Source organism: Zalophus californianus, chromosome 7, assembly GCF_009762305.2.
Source record: "Zalophus californianus isolate mZalCal1 chromosome 7, mZalCal1.pri.v2, whole genome shotgun sequence".
Lineage (NCBI taxonomy): Eukaryota > Metazoa > Chordata > Mammalia > Carnivora > Otariidae > Zalophus > Zalophus californianus.
Genome location: NC_045601.1, coordinates 81,793,934 through 81,810,102, shown reverse-complemented (window position 1 = coordinate 81,810,102; position 16,169 = coordinate 81,793,934). Strand labels below are relative to the sequence as shown.

Here is a 16,169-nt window from a genome sequence, read left to right as displayed (position 1 = left end):
GGTCAGCTTGCTTCTAAAACCTATACTCTTTCTACTGCATTTTTCAGACACAGATGATAGAAAACAAAGTACAGTGCAATTGTGAGGTGAAACCTTAGCTAAAGCTGAAGATGACAATAATGTATAAATTACTCTTTTACAAGCTTGGTTGTAAAGAGGAAAGACAACACACTCCAGCGATTACTTTAGACCACTAATTCAACTGCAATTTAACATGTATTGTTAAAGCTATTTTTTCCTGTATTTCTGGTCCTTGAGCAAAGTAGCATTCAATCTTGACAGTGAAAGTGATGTACGGTGAGTTCAATCTTTTTCAACATTACCTTGGATAAAAAAACTTGTCACACACCAACAGACAAGTTCCCGTTAATATCACTGACAGTACATAACAAATCTATTTTAAGATCTTTAAAAATGTTATAGAAGTACCAAAAAGTAATTCAAGGAGTTTTCTGGTTTAAAAAAAGTGGGTTGGCTCCAAGAGTTTATCTATTCTCCCTTTCACCCCAATAAAATGAAAAAGGAACTGAAAAAGTAGGCGGTATTGATAGGCATCATTACCTTAGGTGAATCTCAAAGGCATGCTAAATGAAAGAAGCCAGTTTCAAAAGGTTACATTTGGTATAATTCCATTTATGACATTCTAGAAGATGAACTATGGGGGTGGAAAAGAGATCAGCGGTTGCCAGGGTTTATGGATGGGGAAATGGGGAGTACAAAGACGTAGGATAAGGGAGTTTTGGGGGGGCTGATGGTACTGCTCTGTATCCTATGGTGGTTAATCTATACATTAAGTTAAAATGCACAGAAATATACATGACAACAAAAAAGTAAAGTTTACTGTATGATCATCTAAAACAATTTTTAAGGACATGAGCCCAAAAGGATAGAGAGTTGCGGGGGGTAAGAAAAGTGATTTCTGCAGATTTCTAGAAAACAGCAAATGAAATATGATTGAGCAGGACAGAGGGGCTCTAAGGGGGACACCAGTGAGAAGCATGCTCATTGGTCCACAGCCCTGGAGAAGCTCAGACTTGGACATCAAAGTTACAGCAAGAAGGAATAGGCCTGAAAATGACTAGCTGAAAATTATATACAACAGAATGCTCAGATCCAAAGACCTCTGTCCTATCCCTCTCACAAACAAAGACAATCTCTCACCTCCATCACTGTCTCTACTTTTATCTGGAGAAAAGTAATGGAAGACAACCAGGTAGAAGGGATATGCAGAGGGACAGGTATACGGAAATATGCATAAAGTGGAAAACAGAAGGTGAGGTGGAGGACAAGGCAGAAGCAGTTAAAGGCAGGAGAAAAGCAGACCCTCCTTGACCCCTTCCTACTGAAGACCAGAGAATTCCCTAGAGAAACTGAACAGCCCCAAGAAAAGGCCTTCAGCCAAATGACTGGCTCCAAGACAATCATTCTCTAATGCAGTACTTCTCAAAATTTGGTCCACCTACAGTTGTTGACCTGCCAACTCTTTATTACTTGTCTAACCTTTTTATCATGAACAGGAACAAATAATTCGTTGAGTGGCATTTCTGAGTAGCACTGTACTAGTGAAGCCTATCACTTGTCAAGCACTGGCCACAAAAATATTTCAATTAGTTTTTTGGGGGGCCATTCATATATGACAGATTGTCAAGACTAGCCAGAAATACAAAGAAAGTCACCTACGTGAACAAGAGAAAAAAAAACCTAAAATTTAAAATAGCAACAACAAAAATCGATGCTAACAGAGTAGGAAAGAAAAGTATACATATCCTCAGAAAAATATTTTATCTGTGAACTAAGATGACTATATTTCAGAAAGAGAATAGAAATAAAAGAAGGCTTAGAAATTAGAATACCTTTTAAACATACAAAAAATTCAACAGAAGATAATGTTGGAAGATAAAATGAAGAAATCTAGAAAGCACAAACACAATAGTGTCTAAACAACTGGGGAAAAAGAGAAGAAAATTAAGGCATCAGTCTAGGAGGTCCAAGATCTGATTAGGACAGAATCCGATTTCTCAAAAGCAACAATGAAACCTAGAAGAGGGTGGAGCAATAGCTTCAAAACCCTGAGGGAAAACTATTTTATTTGTATAGGGAGTCAAACTACCAATGAAATTGTGAGAACGGAATAAAGGCATTTTAGACATGTAAGGACTCAAGAGAACTGGCCTCTCATATACCACCTCTTAGGAAGCTTTAAGTGCTTTAGGAAGTGCTCCAGTAAACTAGAGAATAAACCAGGAAACAGATCCAACACAGAAGGGTGACAAGAGGAGGTCATGGGATAATGGCTCTGTAACTGGCCGAGAGAACCACAGTACAGATTGGCCTAGAAAGACAAATACAAAATAGACTGCCCTAGTAAAAACAGGGAATCAGATTATCTGATATTTGGGGACAAAAACCCTTCAAAACTATTGATGAGAACCTGATGGACTTGACAGAGAAATTGAAGAAAGTTTAAGATAGGTTTCCAGAAAGTTACGTGTTAAAAATGAGGCAATTACTAATTCTACGAAAAATAAAATGAGGCAAAATGTATTATGGTGCCTTGCTTTGTTCTATAGTCATAATTAAACAATAACTACTGTATTTACTAAATATAACTATAATAACATAATGGGAGAAAAGGAGGTAGGTGTGTTAAAGAGCTAAATCCTCAGGTAACACTATCAAGAAGATAATAATGCCTAAAACTGTTAAATCAAGCAATAATAGAATAGTCATATTATTTTATTATTTAGATATACTAAAACAAATACCAAAAGAAACTTTTGGACTAAAAGTAATTATCTCTGAAAGTTAAAGTTGGGACAGGGAGGGATGCCTGGGTGGCTCAGTCAGTTGAGTGTCTGCCTTCGGCTCGGGTCATGATCCCAGGGTCCTGGGATCCAGCCCCACCATCGGGCTCCTTGCTCGATGGGGAGCCTGCTTCTTCCTCTGCCTGCCACTCCATCTACTTGTGTGCTCGCGCTCTCGCTCACTCTCTCTGACAAATGGATAAATAAAATCTTAAAAAAAAAATAAAGTTGGGACAGGGAGATTTTTTTTTAAGTGTGTATACTCGTTACTTTGATAAGATGTAAATTTATATATTTACAAATAGATAAAATCAAATAAGGTCACCATGGTCTGATTTGATTTTAGAAATATTTATTTTGAAATTTCAAATGACATAGAGGAAATATGATTTATATTTATTAAATGGGGCATGGACTAAGGAAAAAAAAAAAGCTCTAAAACACTTGACTAGATCATCCAAACTCTACAACAAACATTTATGCATCAAATGTCTTCTTGGAACAGCACTTCCTTACTCCCTCCACCTTCCCTTCAAAATAACCGTGTTCACAAAGAACAAAACTTTTCATCTTAACCAACAAAGGACCATACAATAATTCTAAGGCAGTGTTTCCATGAAGATAGGAGGTGAGCAGGCTCACCAACACTGATTAACCCTATAGTCAGCGGTTCCTCTTTCCTGGTCTGGCTTTTCATTTCCTGTATGCCCTGCCCTCCTCATTATTTTCATTATCCTTGCTTCTCTACCAGTTCTTCCTTTTCTGTTTACCAGACATCTCCTTGATCTAATACCAAATTTAGCCCATCAGCCTATAATTCAGGTGACAATCTGACCACCTCCTGGTAAGAGATGTTTCCCAGTAATACAGACAAATCTTGCAGTTAATGTCAAAGTGATTAACACATACACATATTGGCAATCAAATCTAGACATGGAAATGTTAAAATTTGGGACTTATTGACCTTGAGCTAAAATTTAGTGTTCAACATTAGCAAAAACACTGGGGCATTATTATTTTAGCAAGACACTTGAACATAGCAAAATTAATTTTGTTCATTTTTATTAATACAGAACATACTAGCAGAACATTATCTTTAAATATAATCAAGGTTACAAATAAACTGTTACTAACTAATAAACAAAAATATTCACTTGACTCTCCTCTTGAATAATTCCCCATTAGGTAGTACAGTTATTTTTCCCATTTTATTTTTAACTGCCTTATGATTTCGATGAAATTTCTTAGCTTTTACTTATTAAATAATTCCTTCAATTGGGAAACTTCATATATCAAAATACTTCCTGTAAGTCAATGCATTCTTCAATGCCTTCTACTTAACCTAAATGCAATATGATTCTCTGAAAGTTGAATATGACATCAATATTTCCAAAAGATGAGCATAAAACCCATAAGAAAGAAATGTTTTCCTCCCCCCACCATGCTTCACATAGGCCATCTGAATGTTCCACATTCTTCATAATTAGTAACAGGAATCCCTCAGAGCTCAAATGGCAGGAGACCAGAAGGGAATTAGGCCATCAATGAACTTGTAAAATAGATAAAACTCCAAATATATTTTAAGATTCTGTCTTCACCACAGATGAGAAAGTGTTGGAAAGGTCTTCAATTTTTCTTTAGTGGCACCTTTGGTCGCCTAATCAGAAAAAGAGATGCAGGATGGCAGTCCTCCTTAAACAACATAAACTCAACCTGGAAAGACTGGCAAAAACCTTTTCCCCCAATGACGTATCCCAGAAAATAAACTGCCATGTGCAAGAGGGGCAATTATCAGAATCAATAACAATATTCCAAAGGACTGACAAAACAAAGGATATTTTTAGACAAAGAATACCCTATGCACTCAGAAACTTCAGGATAATCATAGAGTAAGTACCTCATGCAAATAATATTCTACCAGTTAAGAGTCATTATAAACTATAAGTTCTTTTAACTGAATTTCATGTTATACAAAACTTATGAAGTATGGCACATTTCTATTAACCATTACATTATTTTTGGTTTTTTTAAAAAACATATATTAATCAAAACTGATACATTACTCAGACCTTTTGCTTTAAAATATAACAGAAGGAAGTCATTACAAACTCTGAATAAACAGCTATTCTTCTATACAAATGAGTTATTTTAGTAAAAAAAAAAAAGGCAATTTCAATGCAATTAAGCCATCTCTGATTAAGACATACATTTTCATGCATGTGAAAAAATAAGTTTACATTCAAGAGTAAGTTCCATAGCAAACAAATTACAGCATTTATTCAATAAGGAATATTAAAATAATTCCAGTTAATAGAAAATAAAATAAATTCAACCATATATATATTATAATTTATCATGTGCATACTGTAAAATCTCCAGAATTTAATTAGGAAATTTAAAGAATTTATTTTTAAAGTATGTTTTAGGAAAAACCAACCAAAATAATTGGTACCTTAAGTAAAGAGAATGTGCATACACATCCACATTTGACCTATATACAAAAATTGAATGAATATAGAAGAAATGAAGGTTACTGTTTTCTAAAATTTCCGCAATATAACACTAGTACTTAAATCAAAACTTACCTGCAAAATAAAAACAGCTTGAGGTATTTCCAATGCTGAAGCAAATTTCTGAATGTTAAATACCACAAGAATGAAAACAGTCTCCTTTGAACATTTACATCTCGTTTATAGTTGAGGCAGAAGATGACTGCCAAGTTTTCCCATCTCACCTATATTCTTGTATCTCTTACGAAGTATAAGCTTCAAGGGAAATGATCACATGTAAAAACATATCAAGTGAGTTGGGGTTCCTGACTGCAACATCTTAACCAAATGGAAAAAGGAATTTTAAATTCTCCCACCTGAGACCCACCTCACCTCTTCAGACATGACCATTAATTCCTACACTAAACAAGGATAAGCATGTCCTTGTCCTTTGAAATCAAAGCTAAACCTGACAAAGAACTGTACTGGATAAATTGAATACATGAACCACCTCAACAAAGATGGTACTTTAAGTCTTTACACACGACACATGAAAATGATGAAGTGTTTTATTTAATTTGGTCTTTCTTCATCGTTTTGTAACTCTGAATCCTGCAAGGTTAGCAAGTCATTATGTTCATACATCTTGTAATCCCTTTCTTCACAACAGGCACACGTATACAGCATCATATGTCAATATAATATTATCAACACAGCATAAACATTTAAGCAGTAGATGCATTTCACAGGAAAGAGGCTCTATGCATCCTATGGCCTGACCCAACAAAAAGCAAACAGTAGAATGCCATTTCAGCAGTTACAGTGTTGATATGATCAATATAATTTGTTTCATACCCGTCATATATTTCCATAAGACATCCATAAAGAAGCAAAGGACAAAAACTGCTTTTTTTAAAAAAAAAGTTATGTGCCAACTTCAAAAATGACATACTAACCAGACATTGGCATTCGAAAGCTAGGTTGAATAGGACTGGCCTTGATGCACATGCAGTAAATTTGTTTTCAGAATATAAAATTAAATGGTAATGTCAGCAGTATTACTACTGTTTCTATATTTATGATTAATTACTAGCAGTACAACTCCCAGAAGAAAGGAGATGGATCCAATAGCGATGTAAGCAATCCCCAAAAATGGATTTTTTCCTCCCATCCATGAAATAGTGCTCAAGATCATCCGTTTTCGTCCATCAAAAGAATGTACAGGGTAATCTGAAGAGTGTATAGGAAGACTTTTCCATGTCTAGTTGATTTTTAAAATACAACTTAAAAATCTGGCATTTAATTGCTTGTAATCCACTGGTATAATTCTATAATAACAGGCATCTTACGTTTTCTGAATCACAAAATAACTATATAATTATTACCTTGAAGCACTGATTTAGCAAGTTAAACATTAGTAGTAAAAACCATATAGTTTACAAGTAAAAACAACCAAATTCAAATTAAAGGTTATATGGTTTCTCAGGTACTTTTATTCTCATTACATAGTAGGGGCAAAAGGCCAGAAAGAAATGTAATGTGAAACAAGTATTTCAGGTGAACAGCAATAAAACCCATAAAGGAAGAGGAGATAGACATACCAGAAGAAAAAGGAAGAATGGAGAGACTCGAGGTCTCTGTGAGCTCAAAGAGCATGAACAAGAGAGTAATTATGAGAATATGAGAGGACTCTGAGCACGAGGTCAAAGAGTATGATACTAAAGTTTTAACTTGCTGAATTGGAGCAATGACAAAACTCATGGTGTGACACAGAGCTGATGGCTGAAACAGAGTAGAAGTGAAGGGTGGACTGTTAAAGAGATTAAAGAAATGGGACACCAGTATACTGGATAAACTATCTACATGGACCAATTCTGAGATTTTGGTGAGAATTAGGGCAGAGAAGACAGAACTAAATCCCTACATGAAAGGTTTACAACCTTTTCAGAAGCATCTTCTGAATCAAGTTTAGGCCCCATCTGTTTCTCTACCTTCTGCAATTTTCCATTCCCACAGATGAACCCTATTACTCCAAACAGCAGGCCCTGCCAGTTTCTTAAATCATTCCTAACCTGAAGCAGGAATGACTATAATAACAGTTCTAACTAATAAAACACTCTGGGGGACAAAGTATCAAATCACCCATCTAGCCTCTCTCTGCATCCCAACCCCCCAAAATGGGCTTCTGTCTTAATTCTAATATCTAGGTTCCCACCTTATATGTAATTTCTGTAATTACCCTTGATGCTTTGCAGACCAAAATTCCAGTCTCATCAATCTTTGAGAGCCTACATTCCTCCTGACAGTTCTCTTCTCAGTGCCTGGGATGCAAATAGTCTGTTAACTAAGACAAAGTACTGAGTACTCCAAAGACTTCCCTTTATTATACTCTACAGGATTATATATGCCCTTAGACCTTACTAGATCTTCTGGATGCTAACTGTGATAGAGTTGCCTTCTACTTTGGCAATAGCCTCAGGATAGTGTTCTATCAGGACTTCAAGTGGATCTGTCTGTGTAAAACTGCTCCCATGCGGGCCTAGTTTCCAAAACTTGGCTACTTTTAGCCTGTCACCATCAGGTCTTATTCAGTTGCATACTCGGGTGCAAAATCAAGAGACTAAAGATCCAAAAAGACATTTCTTTTGAAATTAGGTCTATTAATTTAACCATTTGCTAATGCATTATAAAACTGAAACTATACACTTATGGCTAATTTGGGTTATGAAAACTCAAAAATGCAAAGATCATTAGCAAACATTCAAATGCTAATATTTGAGAAACTTTTCATTCATGATATATGTAAGCAGTGGGCTATAGATTAAAAAATATAAGGACTGTGTTTAGAATAAAAGGTAGTGTCCAATATTTCCAGCTAAGAAAGACTGTATCCAGGCCAATGTGGCTTGGTCTGACTACTTGAGTAAAGTAGCTAGGGATACAGCCTATAGTAGTTTCGTGGCTGACAGTAAAGTCATGGCCTTTGGAGTCAATAGCTTGATTATGAACCCCAACTCTTCTACTTATTACCTGTACAACCTTGGGTAAGTTACTTAAATGCTCTATGTTCCTGTATTCTTATCTATGACATGGAGATGATACCCATCTCATAATGCTTCAATTAAATAAAACAATGCACAGACAGTACTTAGTACAATGTTAACACATAATTAGAATGAAATAAATGATATTAATAAGCACTGAAAAGTACACCTGAATTATTAATGTGGAATAATACAGCTAATGATAAAAATGTTTTGGTACTATGAACTGAACAATAGTTATAAACAATTATGTTGATAATAACTAACATCCACTGATTTTTAATATCTAAAAATATATATTAAAACAGCCCACTACCACCAATGCTTATTTAGCATCAGTTATGCTCACTGGCCTTTGAATTAAGCTCAATTACAATCTCCATTGTAGAAATATTTAGCTTAATAATAAACTGAAAACCAGCATCTTAAATAATGTTACCAAATAATATGCTTGAATTCTAGTACAAAGTATATCAAAATTTAAGACTTCTGGAAGATAAAAATGAAAAGATACTTTCTCATATATACACACATACTCTTATAAAAATGCAGAGATCAAAACTAAAACAGAGTTATCATCTCACATAACTGAGATAAGGCTGAACGACACTCCTTTCAAATTCTATGAATCTGTGCACATGGCCAAAAAAGGATACTGTACGTGATATTCAAATAGTATCGTCCAGCTGGTAATGTTGGATGTAAATCACTTTTCCGCTCTATAAGACGATACAACTTACGAAAAGTAGGTAATGCTGCAGTACGCATCCAAACAATAAAATCCTCATTTATGAACCCATTATTATCTGGTTCAGAATCCAGCATGTACACTGGTTTAACCCAGTTTACTGGCTTTGTTGTACCTTAAAAAAAAGGGGAGTGAGGGGAGGGAACAAAACATTCAATTCTATTAAGAGTTTCACTGAAAATTCACTCAAAACAAAAATATACAATACACAATCTGAGTATTTTTCGTATTTTCAAAGGTATAAATATATTCTAATAAAGTCTTAAAATTTAGAGACAAACCAATTCCTCATGTAACAACAAATAACTACAAAGATTTGAAGACTATCTCCATTAGAAAAATACTAAAAGTATGCCCTTGAGTATATACCAAAAAGCAGCACTGTGAAACTGAGGCACAGAATCAAAAATAAATATTAATTAATAACTATAATAAAAAATTGGGTCTGTTTAAAAGAAATTTGCCTGCAGTTTTATTTATTTTATTTTTTTTTAAGATTTTATTTATTTGACAGAGAGAGCACAAGCAGAGGGAGAGAGAGGGAGAAGCAAACACCCTGCTGAGCAAGGAGCCCAATGTGGGACTCGATCCCAGGACCCCGGGATCATGACCCGGGCCGAAGGCAGCTGCTTAACCGACTGAGCCACCCAGGCGTCCCTTGCCTGCAGTTTTAAAAGATAATGGCTGAGGGGCACCTGGGTGGCTCAGTCAGTTAAGCGGCTGGCTTTGGCTCAGGTCATGATCCCAGGGTCCTAGGATCGAGCCCCACATCGGGCTCCCTGCTCCGCGGAGAGCCTGCTTCTCCCTCTTCCTTTGTTTGCCATTCTGCCTGCTTATGCCCTCTTTCTATCTGTCTGTCAAATAAATAAATAAAATATTAAAAAAAAAAAAAGACAATGGTTGAAATGCCTATAAGAAAATACTAGAAAAATTCAAGATTAGAAGTACATATACATTTCCGTTAGAATTTCAGTACGTTAGAACATACAACATATTTTACCTAAATCAGTATGAAGTTAAGAAAAGTTGTTTTTTAAAAAAGCATAAACATTTTTAAGATTCTAAAGATCAAAAATTTTAGGTACCTCATTAAAACTCCTAGCTTATATCACATTTTAAAGAAATATTAGTAAATTTTACCTTTGAATCGTTCTTTTAGATTTTCTCCTCCAGGGGGATTCCGGAATTTCACATTTTTATCTGTCCACCAAGCAATACCTTTCTTTTTCAAAGGAATAGGTGTAGGATAAGATTCATTGCCAACAAGAAACAATTCTAATGTATCTAAATAGAAAAAAGAAGATACTGCAAAATACTGAAAATCCATAGCACCTACTGTACTCTATGAGAAATAAGGATCTTGTATCTGCTCCCAAAAGTGTCTGTAACACAGTAGGCAGGCATATAATGTACATTTGCTCTTGATTTACTTATATGTGAATTATCTATGGTAACTTTATAATCCTAGATGGACTTTTCTTTCCTCAATACAGTTAGAGATCACTTCTCCTACATGGCTAACTGATATGTAGTAAGGTCAAATGTTTTAATATTAACCCAAATAAAATAATTTGCAGGGTAAATCTGCTTCTCCTCCTTTCCTTTAAAAACCACATTCCTAAATAGTTTCTGGCTTATGCATTTCTCTATCTGTGCTATCCAATATGGTAGCCACTAGCTACACGGCTACAGAGCCACTGAAATTATGGCTGGTCTAAATGAATATGTTTTGTAAGTATATATTTCAGAAATAAAAAACTCAATACAAAAAAATAGGACACAAAATATCCTATTCATAAATTTTATATACTGAATATCATTTATAGGTAAAAAGGTAGTATTTGGGTTCAATAAAATATATTATTTAAAATTAATTTCACTTGCTTTTGTTTTTAATGTGACTATTAGAAAATGTTAACATACATACATGTCTCACACTGATGATTTACATTTTATGAATATCAGACAGTGCCGCTTTAAATGATCAACTATACCTTCTTAGTATTGGTATAAACATTCAGAGTTGGTGGAAAAGGCAGCCTGGCTTTTATTTTATCATATATGAAATATGAAGGCTAGCAGAATGTCTCTGCTTCTTCCCAGAGAGATTCATTCTTAAAATATAAGAATTCTCAAAAAAATGTCACAAAACATTATAACATCCCATTAAATAACTAACTGATATATTTATTTTAAAGTTGCTCGGGGCACCTGAGTGGCTCAGTCAGGTAAGCATCCGACTCCTGGTTTTGTCTCAGGTCATGATCTCACGGGTCGTGAGATGGAGCCCCGTGTGGAGTCGGGCTCTGCGCCAAGCATGGAGTCTGCCTGAAGATTCTCTCCCTCTGCCCCTCCCCCCACTTGCATATGCACACGTACTTGCGCACACTCTCTCTCAAATAAATCTTTAAAAATAAAATAAATAAATAAATAAAGCTGCTCAATTTCTCAACTTCATTCATGTTTATCAGACTATCAAATTAATATCAATAAATTCCACAAATTTTCCAATTTATCTTTATAATCTGTATCTTTGTTTTTATCTATATCATACCATTAAACATGCTGTTGGCAATAGCTCCACAAGGAGCAATTGGTTTGTCTTCATTTCTTCGATAAGGCTCACATTCCTTACTGGGATTCTAATGTTTAGAAGGAAAAGAAGAGAAAAATTATCCACAGGCCCCTGGGAGAACTATGAGCTAGCCATAATTACTGATTAAAAATTCAATCCCTGTATGTGTCTCACTTGCAGTGCATACAGAATAAGTCTGTATTGTAAAGACTAGAACACCACATTTAAATACTCAAATTATTTCTTAACGTCACCGTATTACCTTTTTATGTAACCCTTCCTTGCAAATATTTTGTCATATAGGCATATATCAAATTGACTTTTTAAAAATTTTCGTATCAACACAAAAATCATATCACGAAGAGTTTTCTGCTCAAGAAAAATTAAGAAGCAGTCTATTGTCAATCCAGTTGTGACATAAAAAAAGGAATCTTCAACTGAAAGTAGACTGGAGGCTCTAGTTCCACCTATGTACTATGTAACTTTGGGCAAGTCCCTTAATTTACCTGGGCTTCACTTAGAAAATGAACATGTTCAACTAGATAATCTCAAATTGTGTAATTCTGGGTTAATCCCATGGTTCCGTGTCAAAGGAAAGGAGGAGGGAGGGTGAGGTTTTAAATATAAATAAACTCTCAGTAGGGCAAATATATTCTAGCCACTGGATTCTTCAGGAAGTTTTACAAGAAAGGAAAATATTATTTATTACCTATGCACCAGAGATCCCTGAACTAAGCAATGCTAGATACTTTTCAGTAACTGGTTTAGGAAAGCCATTTATTGAGTACTTAATAAACCATGTATCCTGCAAGGTGCTAGACACAGAAAAAATAAATAAGTCCCTGCTTTTAAGCAGCTCACAGTATAATAGAGGAAAGAGATCCATATACAACCATTATATGAAATAAGACCCATTATGAAGGTGTCTATATTCATCCAACATGTATTTATTAAATGCCTTCCATGTGCTAAGCACTGGCAAGGTGCTTGGTATATGGTGATTAAAATGCTCCTTGCCCTCATGAGCTTACAGCATAATCGGGAAAACAGAAGACAAATAAGTAAATATATAATTGCAAATTGCAGTAAGTGTATGAAAGTGGTATGCCAAATAATTAATGGGGGATGGCAAAATAAATTACTTGAGAATCTATGATAAGGAAAACTTTGTTCTGGAGGTAGTATCACATAAGTTAAGACCTAAAAAAGAATAGGTGACAAGCAGGCAGAAGAGGGTTTTAAGCAGAGAGAATACATGCCACTGAGAAAAAACTTGTTATTTATGAGAAGGTAAAATTAGAATGTAATTAGAGTATGGGAACAAGCAGAATGACATATGATAACACTGGAGAATTATGCATAGTTCAGATCATCCTGAGATTTTACTTGACTATAGCAACTATGAAGAAAATGGCCTGAGAGTAGGGCCAGGGCAGATAATGTGGAGAGAGTTGGGAATGCAAGATGTGGGGAGAGTTTGTTAAGCTAGGTGAGAAGTGACTTGGGATAGGGTATGAACGAACTAAATATGTAGAGAAGTTATTTTGTATCCAAGGACACTATAGACGATAGTAGGCCTCCAGGTGAGAGGACCTCCAGGGCAAGACTTAAACCAGCATCCTCGGCAAATAAAATGTGAATGCCAAGAGGGCAGACTACTTGGTCCCAGAAATGGTTAGGGAGAAGCATACATCACCCAAAGCAGCCAAGCCAAAGGTACATTAAAGATAAGAGTTGGAAACAATGAAGTAGAATGGAGTGGTAGGTTGATAGCAGATTGTGAAAGACCTTACACACAATGTTTTAAGTTAACTTAGACTTCAATCTGTCCATTTTTAAAATCTTTAAAATTTTTGAAAGCCACCTGGTCTTAAAATCGTGTATTTTGGTCTAGCTCAGGAACCAATAAATAACAGACTACAGGCCAAATCCAGCCCACCACCTGTTTTTATAAATAAAATTTTATTGGAACAGTACACCCATTCATGGTAAGTATTGTCTACGGGTTACTTTCATTCTACAATGGCAGAGGGGAGTAGCTGTGTCAGAGACCATATGACCTGCAAAACCATAGATATTTACTGTCTGGGCTTTACAGAAACAAATTCATCAATTTCTAGTCTAGGCTAAAAGCTTTTTGCTTGCAAGCTGTAGGAAAAGATTCACTCTCAGCTTCTTTTGCTCTTAGCAAAGATAGGGTGTATCTGAATAAAAGAATTGTAGAACAACTCTAAGCCCGCCCAATCTATAATCCCACTCAACAAATTCAGAAAGATCTAAGAACTTGGTGTGTCTCACAGAACATCACCTTCTCTGGATTTGAGTCCTAAAACCTCACATGGTATTGCAAAATATTGCAGACCTGACCAGAATCTTTAAATAGACTTGTTATTTCTTGAGATCCCAAATATTAGGAACTAGCAATAAAACCAGTAAAGATAACCTAGAGCAGATACATGCTTACCAGGAGCATTCTGGTCACAATATAGTCCTAAATTGCATTCTAAAAGATTCACTGTTTCTAGAAATCCTAAGTAGCTCTGGAACTCTTGAAGGTTTGCTGCATTGGCAGCAATAACATAAAATACTTGGGCACCAACCATTACTATGAAAAGTTGAACAATAGTCAGGGAACTAAGATCCTCTAACCCAAACCAGGCTGGGCATCAGAAGGGAAGCTTGTTTTGGGGCACCTGGGTGGCTGAGTCAGTTAAGCATCTGCCTTTGGCTCAGGCCATGATCCCGGGGCCCTGGGATCAAGCCCCACATCAGGCTCCCTGCTCAGCGGGGAGCCTGCTTCTCCTTCTCCCTCAGCTTGTGCTCTCTTGGCTCAATCTCTCGAGCTCTCTCTCTCAAATAAATAAAATCTTGAAGAAAAAAAAAAAAGAAGGGAGCCTGCTTCTCCCTCTCCCTCTGCTGCTTCCCCTGCTTGTGCTCTCTTGCTCTGTCAAATAAAAAAATAAAATCTTTAAAAAATAATAAAAAAATAAAAACCCTCACTAAACAAACTACAAATAACAAGTAACACTTTAATTTTCTCCTAACATTATTAAATTTAACATTTCTAACTAAGCTATTAGCACATATTCTTATTTATATCTACCATATTTTCATATTCCCATCATTTTACTTACAAGTAAAGCACTAGAATCTCCATTTAGCTGACTATCATCTCGAGATTTCACATAACGACGATGGTTTTGATAGAAATTAGACAGTCCATAATACATAAACACATTGCCCTAGAGAAAGAGAAGGGAAAAATTTTCATATGAAACTACTGTGTATAAACTTGTTTCATGCATACATAAAAGCTATGTCATTTGGACTTTACTAATTTAGAATTTGCGATAACTAAAAACAAGTCCTGGAGTGAATCCCACCAATTCTTAACAACCTAAAACACTACAAATTATAAATAAGGTTAAAGAAGGTAGTTACAAAAATTCAAGAATAAACTTTGAAATATCCTTAAAGACTTCAAAGAAGTACTACTTGCATGAAAAAAAAGCCCTCAAGGTATCTATTAGCCTATCCTATTTTCAACTTCAAATTTTCTCCAATTCAGATTGGTCTCCACCCAGTCAACTTTTCAAAGGGATAATGGTCAATCTTTCATTTATTGCCCAAGTAAATTCTGAACTTGAACTGAGACATAATACATTTCTCAACAAGATACTATATAATATTAGTAATTAATAAATTAGTAATTAGTAAAGTATCTAAGATAATGAATCAATACATAACAACCAAGAAAAATACTTCAATATAGTTGGAGGAGCCAATATGGAATGACTTGGGAAAGAAGGGTGACCTACATACACTACAATTATTTACAAGGCACCGCAAAACCATCTTGAATGACTTAGGGTTTTAAGAGGTACCGAAAACATTAAGCTATTTTCTCCTTTCTGGTTGCTACCTTTATAGTCTATAATCAAAAATAACTCAATTAAAAAAAAAAAACATTTTAAGTAGGCTTTATTTGATTTGCTATTTTCACATACACAATTACTTATTTAAAGTTTGATTTTCAAAGGTCAAATTATGCAAACTTTCCCATTCCATATAAAAAAAATGTTTATATAAAAGCTATTTTTGGTTATCAAAAATATCACAGAAACAAAGAATATGCTTAAAAAAAGATCATCTCAATTAAGAACCAGTACAGTAAATTCAACTGATAAACTGAAAAAGAAATCCTTTCAATGAATACTGAGACAAAATAACTTTGAAAAGGCTGTTAGTCCAGTGCAAAGTTTGGACTTGTGAAGGAACACAAAGCCCATAAAAGAATGGGCTTTTCAGAAACAGAAGTTCTGAAATAGATGTTTTTGGATGGGGAAGGAAACTACTGAAGCTTTCTTATCATTACAAGTCTGTTTTATCTCAATTCTGCCTGTTCAGACAAAAGCAGAACTTTATGCATCCATCTTTACAGTTTTCTTCATCACAGTGAAAAAATCTGAATTTTTAATGTTTTTAACTTATATGTTATTTCTGCTGAAA

At 35.1% G+C, this 16,169-nt stretch overlaps 1 protein-coding gene across 1 annotated transcript in view; it reads right to left on the bottom strand.

Annotated features, from left to right (window-relative positions):
* Nucleotides 1-3,849: 3,849 nt before the first annotated feature.
* TMEM30A (transmembrane protein 30A) overlaps nucleotides 3,850-16,169 on the bottom strand; it is a 32,617-nt gene continuing 20,297 nt past the window's right edge. Inside the window, exons 3-7 of the mRNA XM_027603577.2 lie at nucleotides 14,795-14,902; nucleotides 11,640-11,727; nucleotides 10,226-10,369; nucleotides 8,994-9,200; nucleotides 3,850-6,523 (exon numbers count right to left, since the gene is read on the bottom strand). Of these exons, the coding sequence (XP_027459378.1) occupies nucleotides 6,330-6,523; nucleotides 8,994-9,200; nucleotides 10,226-10,369; nucleotides 11,640-11,727; nucleotides 14,795-14,902 (741 nt within the window). The 3' untranslated portion in view covers nucleotides 3,850-6,329. The remainder of the gene's footprint in view (nucleotides 6,524-8,993; nucleotides 9,201-10,225; nucleotides 10,370-11,639; nucleotides 11,728-14,794; nucleotides 14,903-16,169) is intronic.